Source organism: Scyliorhinus canicula, chromosome 8, assembly GCF_902713615.1.
Source record: "Scyliorhinus canicula chromosome 8, sScyCan1.1, whole genome shotgun sequence".
In the NCBI taxonomy this organism is placed as follows: Eukaryota; Metazoa; Chordata; class Chondrichthyes; order Carcharhiniformes; family Scyliorhinidae; genus Scyliorhinus; species Scyliorhinus canicula.
In genome coordinates, this window is record NC_052153.1 from 80,140,758 (window position 1) to 80,152,986 (window position 12,229).

At 43.3% G+C, this 12,229-nt stretch overlaps 1 protein-coding gene across 5 annotated transcripts in view; it reads right to left on the reverse strand.

Annotated features, from left to right (window-relative positions):
- Positions 1–12,229, reverse strand: part of dapk1 (death-associated protein kinase 1) — a 290,457-nt gene that overhangs the window by 22,031 nt on the left and 256,197 nt on the right. For all 5 annotated transcript variants that reach the window (XM_038804815.1, XM_038804813.1, XM_038804812.1 and 2 more), the window contains exons 23-24: positions 7,219–7,357; positions 6,066–6,186 (exon numbers count right to left, since the gene is read on the reverse strand). In XM_038804815.1, the coding sequence (XP_038660743.1) occupies positions 6,066–6,186; positions 7,219–7,357 (260 nt within the window). The remainder of the gene's footprint in view (positions 1–6,065; positions 6,187–7,218; positions 7,358–12,229) is intronic.

The window sequence follows — 12,229 nt, forward strand, 5'->3', positions numbered from 1 at the left end:
CTTGCACTGGAAACAGTTCCATACTATAATCAGGGCGTGAGCATCCACATCAGCTGCCAAGGCATCCCAAGGGGAGATAAAAGAAAATGAAAAGGTAAAAGGATGGAGATTAGAATGAGATAAATGGAAAAGAAGTGTGAAAAGAACAGAAAGCAACAGAAGGAAAAGAGAACACAAGGATAAACACACAGTATTATAAAATAAAATGTCAAGATATTAAAAATTCTACATAAAAGCAGCAACAACACAAAACTTTGTAAACTGTTTTTATTGTTTCAAATTGGTGCGCCTACAATTGCGTCCATACATGAAGAATAGAAAAAAACCTCACAGTAAGTGAATGCTGTAAAGGATAATTTATTAAGTAGCAGTAACAGAAGTCCAAAAATATATTCTTTGAACTCCACAAAATACTGTTGATTTTTAACGAGGGCACTCTGAGCAAATACATTAAGATAAATGAACTAAAGTTGAAGGGTCAGTCGTAATCAAATAAAACAATGTCAGTGTTTAAACACAGCCTTTGGAACATGTTGATGTTGTACTTGATTTATAGCCACGTTCCTCTAATTGCAAACAGAATACTAAAATGTCCAGAAATGTAGGTACTGAGATCAAGTGAAGTCTGGGGTCTTACACTCAGTTTGTTGTGACCACACCAATCTAAAGCAGTTTTTACATCAGCATCAATAGGACGTGCGAGACGCTGATTCTTGAAATTCAGATTAGGGATGTCAACAAAAATCTCAACAGGAACTTGGCAGGGTCACCGATGACATGTTCAGGAAGACCCCTGTGCTGTCAGTGCACAGAATCCATTGAATGTCAATCTGCTACAGCAATACTGTTTGTGTTTGCCTATCAGATGGAGAAGCTGTTTGGTCCAATGATATAAAGAGATTAGTCTGTGTGCAGGATAACTCGACATGTAATTGGATGTATCAAACAATCTTTCCCTTCCATGTCCCTGTGTGGAGTTAGGACTTGTGCTATGAGAGTCTCTGGCGCTGTGAAGCAGCAGTGCTAACCACTGTTCCACCCTCTTGCATCTTGTTAACTGATAATTACAGTAGTGATGAGATTGTGGATGTAACTGCCAATGAATCACAGACACAGTTGCTGAAAATGTTTTTTTCTCTAAAATGCAGGTGGTGCGTTGGGTCACCTTTTTGGTGTTAGTGTCCACAGTTTATAACAGATGAATCGCATTGCCACCAACATCAGTATAAACGGTGGGCATTGTCCATTTGATTGAATTATGCTTGTGAGAGGAATGCAAAGCATCATCCTGGTTTCTTGACATGACTACTGGAAGTGGTGAAGGTCAAGCATTTGAAACACTTTATTTGGTCTTGCGTTCTGGGGGTTAGTCAGACCTGAGGCTGGGGAAGAGGAGGGCTAATGTACTCCAACTATGTTGGCAAATCCTTTATTTTAACAGTCCTTTCACCATTCCATCCAACTCACTTGTAGTAACATGTCCATATTGCAAGGAAATGTTGTTGTGTATTATGTCTACTGAGTCTACGGGTGGAAGTCAGAAACAAGAAAGGAGCAGTCACTTTATTGGGAGTTTTCTATAGACCCCCCCCAGTTGCAGCAGAGAGATGGAGGAATAGATTGGTCGACAGATCTTGGAAAGGTGCAGAAGTAACAGAGTTGTTATCATGGGTGACGTCAACTTCTCTAATATAGATAAGTCCCTGGGCCAGATGGGATATACCCAAAGTTACTATGGGAAGTGAGGGAGGAGATTGCTGCGCAGTTGCCAATGTTCTTTGCGTCCTCACTCTTCACTGGAGTAGTACCCGATGATTGGAGGGAGGCGAATGTTCAAGAAAGGGAATAGGGAAATCCCTGGGAATTATAGACCAGTCAGTCTTACGTCTGTGGTGAGCAAAATATTGGAAAGGATTCTGGAGATAGCATTTATAATTATTTAGAAAAACATAGTTTGATTAAAGATAGTCAGCATGGCTTTGTGAGAGGCAGGTCATGCCTTACAAGCCTCATTGAATTCTTTCAGGATGTGACGAGACACATTGATGAAGGTCGGGCAGTTGATGTAGTGTATATAGATTTTAGTAAGGCATTTGAAAAGGTGCCCCATGGTAGGCTCATTCAGAAAGTTAGGGGGCATGGGAAATTTGGCTGTCTAGATACAGAATTGGCTGGCTGAAAGACGACAGCGAGTGGTAGTGGATGGAAAGTATTCTGCCTGGAGGTCAGTGACCAGTGGTGTCCCGCAGAGATCTGTTTTTTTTTAAAACATAGAATTTACAGTGCAGAAGGAGGCCATTCGGCCCATCGAGTCTGCACCGGCTCCTGGAAAGAGCACCCTACCCAAGGTTAACACCTCCACCCTATCCCCATAACCCAGTAACCCCACCCAACACTAAGGGCAATTTTGGACACTAAGAGCAATTTATCATGGCCAATCCACCTAACCTGCACATCTTTGGACTGTGGGAGGAAACCAGAGCACCCGGAGGAAACCCACGCACACACGGGGAGGATGTGCAGACTCCGCACAGACAGTGACCCAAGCCGGAATCGAACCTGGGACCCTGGAGCTGTGAAGCGATTGTGCTATCCACAATGCTACCGTGCTGTTCTGGGACCTCTACTCTTTGTGGTTTCTATAAATGACTTGGATGAGGAAGTGGAAGGGTGGGTTAGTAAGTTTGCCAATGCTACAAAGGTTGGCGGAGTTGTTGATTGTGTCGAGGGTTGTTGCAGGTTACAACAGGACATTGACAGGATGCAGAGCTGGGCTGAGAAGTGCCAGATGGAGTTCAACCGAGATAAATGTGAAGTGATTCATTTTTGAAAGTCGAATTAGAATGCTGAAGACAGGGGACGGGATTCTCCGACCCCGCCAGGTCGGAGAATCGCCGGGGACAGCGTGAATCCTGCCCCGCCGCCGGCGACCGAATTCTCCGGCGGCAGTTTTTTGGTGGGAGCAGGGATCACGTTGCACCGGTCGGGGCTGTTGGCAGTGGCCGACCCCCCCCCCCCCCCCCCCCCCCCCCCCCCGCGATTCTCTGGGCCCCAATGGGCCGCCCTTTTTTCGGCCGGTCCCGCCGGCGGGAAATACACAAGGTCCATACCGGCGGGACCCGGCTCTGAGGGCGGCCTGCAGAGTCCTCGGGGAGAGGGGGGGGGGGGATCCAGCCACAGGGGGGCCCCACACGGTGCCCTGGCCCGCGATCAGGGCCTACCAATCTGTGGGCAGGCCTGTGCCGTGGGGGCACTTTTTTCCCTCCGCGCCAGCCTTTGTAAAGCTCCGCCATGGCCGACGCAGAGAAGAAACCCCCTTGCGCAGGGATCACGCCACCGGTTCTTTTTTAAAAAAATTTAGATTAGCCAATTATTTTTTCCAATTAAGGGGCAATTTAGTGTGGCCAATCCACCTACTCTGCACATTTTTGGGTTGTGGGGGCGAAACCCACGCAGATACGGGGAGAACGTGCAAACTCCACACGTACAGTGACCCAGAGCCGGGATCGAACCTGGGACCTCAGCGCCGTGAGACGGTTGTGCTAACCACTAGGCCACCGTGCTGCCCTCCGCCAGCGGTTCTGTGCATGCGCCAGAACACCCTGGCGCTCCCGCGCATGCGCCAACTCGCGACGTCCGGTGGAGGCCCTTCAGCATCGGTTGGCATGGCGCCAACCACTCCAGCGCCAGCCTAGCTGGAGTGGTTCGCGCCGGAGTGGTTCACGGCATTCTTTGGCGCCGGTACGGCCCGCCCGCCGGTTGGGGAGAATGCCAGTCAGGATTCTTGGAAGGGTGGAGGAACAGAGGGATCTTGGGGTCCATGTACATAGATCCGTCAAAGTTGTCACCCAGGTTGATAGGCTTGTTAAGAAGGCGTATGGTATGTTGGCTTTCAATAGGGCGGATTAAGATTAAGAGCCACAAGGTTTTGCTGCAGCTTTATAAAACCCTGGTTAGAACACACTTGGAATATTGTGTCCAGTTCTGGTCGCCTCATTATAGGAAGGATGTGGATACTTTGGAGAGGGTACAGAGGAGATTTACCAGGATGTTGCCTGGATTGGAGGGCATGTCTTAGAAGACAGGTTGAGGGAGCTAGGGCACAAGATAATGAGAGGCATGGATAGACAGAACTTTCCCCAGGGCGGAAATGGCTGTTTCGAGGGGACATAATTTTAAGGTGATTGGAGGAAGGTATGGGGAAGATGTCAGAGGTAGGTTATTTACGCAGAGAATGGTGGGTGTGTGGAATGAACTGCCAGTGGAGGTGGTGGAGTCAGAGTCATTAGGGACATTTAAGCGACTCTTGGACAGGCACATGGACAGCAGTAAATTGAAGGGGTATGGGTTAGGCTGATCTTAGATTAGGATAAATGGTCGGCACAACATCGTTGGCTGAAGGGCCTGTACTGTGCTGTAATGTTCTTTTTTCCACACACTGTATTGAAGAAAAGCAAATAGAATAGCTTTGTGGAAAGGACGAAAGCCCCTACACATCAAACCATGACTGATCTTCCACCTTAGCTACACTTTCCCACACCATCCCCATATCCTCGATTTCATTGGTACTCAAAAGATGTAATGAACTCTGTCTTGAATATGTTTAAAGACTAAGCATTCAGTTCTCCGGAGTAGAGAATTCCAAAGGTTCACAACTCTTTGAAGAAGTCTCCTCATCTCAGTCCTAAACGATCAACTCCTTATTCTGACTCTGTGAACTGATAGTTCCAAGCTCCTCAGCCAGAGGAAACATCCTCTTAGCAAACATCTTGCCAAGTCTCTCAAAATAATTTTTTTTTCTTTTAATGAGATCACTTCTCAGTCTTCGATACGCTAGGGAATATAGGCTCAATCTACTTGAACTCTACACATTGGACAATTCCTTAATTCCAGGAATCAGTCCAATTAATCTTCCTTGCACTGCCTTGAAGGCAAGTGCATCTTTCCTTCAGCTTTACAAGAGGAAAGGAAAGAAAGTGCATTCAAAACACAGCATCTGGGTAGCACGATGGCGCAGCGGTTAGCACAGCTGCCTCGTGGCGCCGAGGTCCCAGGTTCGATCCCGGCCCTGGGTCACTGTCCATGTGGAGTTTGTACATTCTCCCAGTGTTAGCGTGGGTTTCACAGGTGGATTGCCACGCTAAATTGCCCCTTAATTGGAAAAAAAATAATTGGGTACTTTAAATTAACAAAAAACCCACAGCATCCAAGGATAAAATGGTGCACAAGTTTACAAAAATGTTTTCAATCATTTTCTGAGACCAAAAAATCCCCCAAATCAGGAAGACTTACAAGAACTTTACCCCAGGATACTTTAATACTACTCCTCTTCCAATCCATTTAATTAAACAGTCATGATGGCATAGGAGGCTATTTGGCCCACTGAGTCTATGCCAGCTCCCTATATAGGACAACCCAGTCAGGTCCACTCTCCAACTTTAAGTTTAAAAAGTTTTTAAATTTTTAAAAAACAAATTCATTTTTTTTACAATTAAGGGCCAATTTAACGTGGCCAATCCACCTACCCGGCACGCATACACGGGGAGAATATGCAAACTCCACACGGACAGTGACCAAGAGCCGGGATCGAACCTGGGACCTAGGTGCTGTGAGGCAGCAGTGCTAACCACCGCACCACTGAGCTGCCCAGTCAAATATAATCTGTTTACAAATCAGCACTGCCTATTTTGAATTAATTCAAGTCTTTCATAGAGTGAGTGTTAATTCTTTCACCGGTTATGGTTTCTGAAAACCTTACTGGCCACTGATGTTAAAGATAAAGATCCTTTGTTGTCACAAGTAGGCTTACATTAACACTGCAATGAAGTTACTGTGAAAAGCCTCTTGTTGCCATATTCCGGTGCCTATTCGGGTACACAGAGGGAGAATTCAGAATTCTCAGCTGGTACGGGAACCCGCGCTGCTAGCCTTGTTCTGCATCACACACCAGCTGTTTAGCCCACTGAGCTAAACCAGCCCCTGACCAACCTATAGTTATTAGAAACCTCCTTGTCCCCTTTCTTGAAAATATGCCATTCATACAGTACAGAGTACAGTTTACTTACAGAAAGAATACAATTCCTTAATTCTAGCAGGTGATTTCGTAGCAGCTTCATGTCCTTCGATCCAGATGCACCAGCATCCAGCACAAATAATCTATCAGATATCTGCATATCGTTTCCAAACCTAAGAATGTACAAAGCAATAATAATAATGATAGCACTGGAAGAATACACTGTATCAACAAAGTTTAGAACAGATTCAGTGCTACTGGCAGCAATGCTGAAGTCATAGGACCCTGGCTCCCACCCAGGACAATAAATATAAATGTTTTTCAACAAAACAACACAACTTAGATGTTCAGTTAAATGTGATAAATGTGAAAAAAAGAAAACAGTTGGCAGTGAGAAGTAGTGGATGAGAATACCTGGATTCTACCAATTACAAAGTCATAAAGTCTTGTTTAAGACTAAATATAGCTATTCCCGCCAGTCACTAAAATTGCTTTGATGGCCTTTTACAATCTTACCACCATAACACTGAGCCTCAAAAAGTAAAACAATTTGTTGTTTTTATAATTAGTAGTGGCTCCAGCCATACTTTATCAGTTACAACCGGTAACAGCTGAGTTCTTCACAGGAAAAATGCTAACAAAAGGGAAATGGTTCTCGTTTCCCAGGGAAATGGTCAGTGTATCACTTTTTGTAGCAGGTCACTGTGAAGCAACTTTTACAGGTCATTCTCCAGTGACTATTACATTTCTCACATCCCAGAGCACTTCAGACAATTAAAGTACTTTGAAGAGCAGACACTTATGTAGGTAAATGTGACAGATGTTTTAAATACAGACAAATCCCACAAAGAGCAGGGAGATGAATTAATATCTAATTTTATTTTATTTGTGATGCTGATCTGGGGACAAAAGCTGGTTTGAAGATGAGGAGAGTTGCATGGTGAACTCTTTTTGGAACAGTACCTGGGATCAGATGGGTGCTTCTGTTAAACATCTTCCTTTATAAATGCCATTTCCAATAGTGCAGAAATCCCACAGCACCAGTTCGAGTGCTGGCCTGGATACTGTGCTCAAATCCTGGACTGGGTTTAAACCTACAAATTTGCAGGTGAAACCTCTTCTAATTGGACCAAGCCGCGAATCAAAGAGGCATCGAAGGAAAGTGAAATCTTTAAAAGAGAGTTCAGACCACTTTGACTACTTACCTACTTTTTATTTCTCTTACAAATGTTAGATCTTTGTCATAGTCAAATTCCCCTCCAAATGAACGGGGACAGTTCACAATATCTGCATGTGTAGCGACAAGAATAACCTGCAAAGGACTTTTCAGCTTTCCGCCAAATGCTATCAAGAAAATAAATCACTGTCAGAATAAACATAAAGCAGATTGATCATTAATTTTATGTTCATTTCAAGTCCATCCCATTCGTAATTTGATTGTCATGAATAGTATTGATCCCACACAGATGAGCTATCCACTACGACCACATTGTAAGACTCTTATCAGAGATTATAAGGATGGCACAGTGGCACAATGGTTAGCATTGCTGCCTCACAGTGTTAGGGACCCGGGTTCGATTCCAACCTCGAGTCACTCTGTGTGGAGTTTGTACATTCTCTCTGTGTTTACGAGGGGTTTCCTCTGGTGTTCTGGTTTCCTTCCACAGTCCAAAAATGTGTTGGTTAGGTGGGGTTACGGGGATGGGGGGGGGGGGGGGGGGGGGGGGGGCGCTAGGTAGAGTGCCCTTTCGGAGGGTTGGTGCAGACTCAACGGACTGAATGGCCTCCTTCTGTACTGTAGGGATTCTACAAAGTAAGTTTAAATTCCAGTGATAGTATTTCCAAGTTCAGGTGAAAAGTTCAAGGTTTATTATAACTGTAAAAATCGGCATATAGAAATTAAGCGTTCAAGAGGTTTGCATGTTGTCATAATAAAACATTGTAACCTTTAAAAAGGCTTGCCAGAGCTCAAGAGGAAAAAACAGTTAAAAATTTTCAATCCCCGTAAAAACCAGTAATACTGACACCATGAATACTGGAGTTTTAAAATTTAAGATCTACAAGGTCACCGAGACAAGTTTTACTGTAACCTTACATTTCCAAGTTTGCCAAGAGCAGCATTAAACTCCTTTTAGTTTTCATTATTTTCACAGCTAAGAAACATGTAGAAATTCCCATTTGAGGAATACGTGGGCATTTAAAACCAGTGATATTTAAAGAGAAATGCATCATTTTATTAAACATGAACTGTCTGGACTTGCCTTACAGTCACCTCTGCATAGACTTTGCAGAAAACAAAAGCATGAGTTTGTAGAACCAATATTAAATCCACCTTGTTGCAATTTAGTTTTGTTAACTGGAAATTTATATATTATTAATTTGAAGAACAAACTACCGTAGGTATTTATAACTGATTAGCAATATTACCAAAATATTTACAATGTATAGCAGAAACTGTTCCACAAAGTTTCAGTGATTCAGTTATCTTTCTTATTAACTTATTCTATTTAAATTTCAAGGATTCATGCAATTTGGAAATGACAGTTGCAGTGCTTTCAACTCATTGGTGAATAAATCCCAAAACCAAGGCACACTCAAAATAATGGTATAGATTTACATATGGCTCACTAAGGCATAAAGCTTTGACTCTGTATGTCATGTAGAATAATTTATTGTAATGGTTTTATAGTGCCATCTGCTGGGGATAGTGGTATGGTATGGAATCTCTATGTTGGAACACAGATGTAACCAAACTATGTAAATCCAGTTTACGTCTTGGCTGTATAGGTAATTAGAAAGAATATTTCTCCCTAACACTAATTTTTCCTCCTAAAAGTGTCCACATGAATGCTCACCCTCTCTGCTGTTTTGCTTGTCCCACACAATCCAGAACTTCCTGCAATTTTAAGACATCCATCTTGTCAAATACTACGCACTCTCTGTATGGCGATAGACCTTAAACTGACTGCAGCATGTGCCTCATTCACTATTTGTGATCAACTTTCTACCTCTGCAAAATTATCTACCTGTACCGTCTTTTATCTCACTGTTGCTGATCATCGGTCTATTTTTATTTATTCATGGGATGTGGATATTGCAAGCGAGGGTCAGCCTTAAAACTTAATTGACTTTGAAAAGGTGGTGCTGAGCTCCCTTCTTGAATTGCTGCAGCCCACGTGGTGTAGCTACTCGTAGTGCTATTCAGTAGGGAGCCCCAGGATTTTGACTGAACAATAATGAACTAGTGACATATTTCCAAATCAGATTGCTTCTCGGCCTTTTGGCTAAGGTGAGCATGAGGTGGGCAGCACAGTGGATAGCACCACTGCCTCATAGCGCCAAGGTCCCAAGTTCGATCCCGGCTCTAGGTCACTGTCCTTGTGGAGTTTGCACATTCTCCCCGTGTTTGCGTGGGTTTCGCCCCCACAACCCAAAGATGTGCAGGGTAGGTGGATTGGCCACGGCAAATTGCCCCTTAATTGGAAACTCTAAAATTTAAAAAAATATATAAATAAATAAAAAAACGATGAGCATGAGGTCAGGTGTAATGCTGTGGGGACCATGAATCAGATTCAATTTAAATTTGAATTTGAATTGTTTTTTGGAGCAGGCAAGGGGTTTGACCCTGTCCACACTCTGAGCTGTGGCTTTGTAACTCTGATAAAGTAATAATCAAAAAAAAATATATATATATATTTCCAAATCAGAAATGTATGTGACTTGGAGGGGAACTCCGGGATGGGGGTATTCTTATACACCTGCTACCCTTGCCCTTCTGAGACAGTACAGTTTGTAGGTTTGGAAGATGTTGGCGAAGGAGCCTTGGCAAGTAGGCACAGTGTATCTTGTTGATGCCACACAATGCTTTTGTTCAACTCACTGTTTAAATAAACACATAACTAAAAAACCGAGTTAAATAATAAAAGCTGTATAAAAGTAGATCAAACTTGCAGTGGGTATTCAATTATATCTGTGCCGTCAGTTGCCGGCAGAGGGTAGCAACAAGAGGCACTGAGACTCTATCGGAGATGTTCATTGCCCGTCACTTGAATATAAGACAGTTAACAGTCCCGTGCCTGAATATTGGCGAGGTCGTGTTTCATACAGGCATGGACTGCCTGATTAATCAAAGGAATTGAAAATCCAACCAAACATTGCGCAATCATCAGCAAGCATCCCTATTTCTGCCCTTATGATGGGTGGGGATGGGGCACAGCCATTACCTCCAAGTTTGACCTCTCCAAAACACGCAATCCCAAGAACCACCCAAAGTTAACTTCACTCAAAGATATATCACTCACAACATGTACTGTAGTTTTATTCACTTATCATCTTAGTCAAAACCACCTTCACCGCTGCTGATCTCCAAATCTTTTTTTTAAATAAATTTAGATTATCCAATTATTTTTTCCAATTAAGGGGCAATTTAGCGTGGCCAATCCACCTAGTCTGCACATTTTTTTTGGGTTGTGGGGGCGAAACCCACGCAGACACGGGGAGAATGTGCAAACTCCACACGGACAGTGACCCAGAGCTGGGATCGAACCTGGGACCTCAGCGCTGTGAGGCGGTTGTGCTAACCACTAGGCCCCGTGCTGCCCTCTGATCTCCAAATCTAATGAAATCAGAATTCTTGTCCTCATTCACAAATCTATGCATGGAGATTTTTATTCTTTGCAATCTCCTTATCCTTTGCAACCTCCTTCAACGGTGTCATTTTGTCTTCTGCTACAGGTCTCCTGTGGATCTCATCGACTTATTAGCATTAGAACTTTAAGCCATCAAATAGTATTCTCTCCAACTCTCGCCCTAAACTCTGTTTCACTTTGCTCCCTTTCGAAATTGCTTATCGTCACAAGTAGGCTTCAAATGAAGTTACTGTGAAAAGATCCTAGTCACCACATTCCGGCACCTGTTCGGGGAGGTTGGTACGGGAATCGAACCGTGCTGCTGGCCAGCCTGGGTCTGCTTTAAAAGCCAGTGATTTAGTCCTGTGTGCTAAAGCAGCCCCACATTTAACAGTCTCTTCAAAACCTATCATCCCAACTATGGCTTTGTTTCCATTTGGTGCTTGCACCTTCCCTGTGGAGTGGGTAGAAATATTTACTACATTAAAAGATGTTATATAAATGTAAGTTGTGGCAGTTTATCCCTTGTAGAGATTCTGTTCAGTTGTACACCAGTAACCAGTACAAGGGGTTATTTATTCATTAAAAAAAAATTCAATGTACTCAATTACTTTTTCCCAATTAATGGGCAATTTAACGTGGTCAATCCACTTACCCTGCACATCTTTGGGTTGTGGGGGTGAGACCCACACAAACGCGGGGAGAATGTGCAAACTCCACACGTACAGTGATCCGGGCTGAGTTTGAATCCGGGTTCTTGGCACTATGAGGCAGCAGTGCTAACCACTGTGCCACGTGACGCCCCAAAGGGTTATTATTCACATCATGGTCAACACACCACACATGGGGAGGTAAGTATTACAGTCAATGCCAATTCCTGGCCTATTTAATATCTATGTATACACATTGCCAACCAAGCTCACAGGTTGGTGATTTAGAATATAAAGCATCAGCTTTTGGAATATAAAGCTTTGCCTCACCTATTGCCTCAACATGTAACATATCAATGCCACCATTTAATGTATCAAAGAGGTTCACAGTAGTTGGTGACACAAGGAAGGGAGAAGATTCCAATGTAGCTGAATGGTATTAAGGGAGAGGAATAAATTTGATTGGCCAAATAACGCGGTTATGATTAATTGTTCAAGTGAGAATTCTTCATGCGAGGCCGGAAAAGTGAACATCAGATATATTATTATTTCGTTATTGGGCCCATTCCCTTCCTTGGCAAGATAAAAGCAAAATAAGACAGATGCTTGCAATCTGGAATAAAAACAGAAAATGCTCAGAAAAGCTCAGGAGGTCTGGGTTCTGATGAAATATATTAAGATTTGAAATGTTAACTCTGTTTGCCTGTCCACAGATGCTGACAGGCATGCTGAGGTTTTCCAGCATTTTTCTGATTTAATGTCCTTTCTTAGTGTCCACACTGATATATGTGTTACCAGTTGTTGATTGCAAGAGGAAATCCTAATTGATTTCAATTTACCCCCCCCCCCCCCCCGTTTCCCATCTGGATGGACCGTAGGACAATTACACTAAATGACAACTCATATGTATTTACACCATCACACAAATAAGATACCAG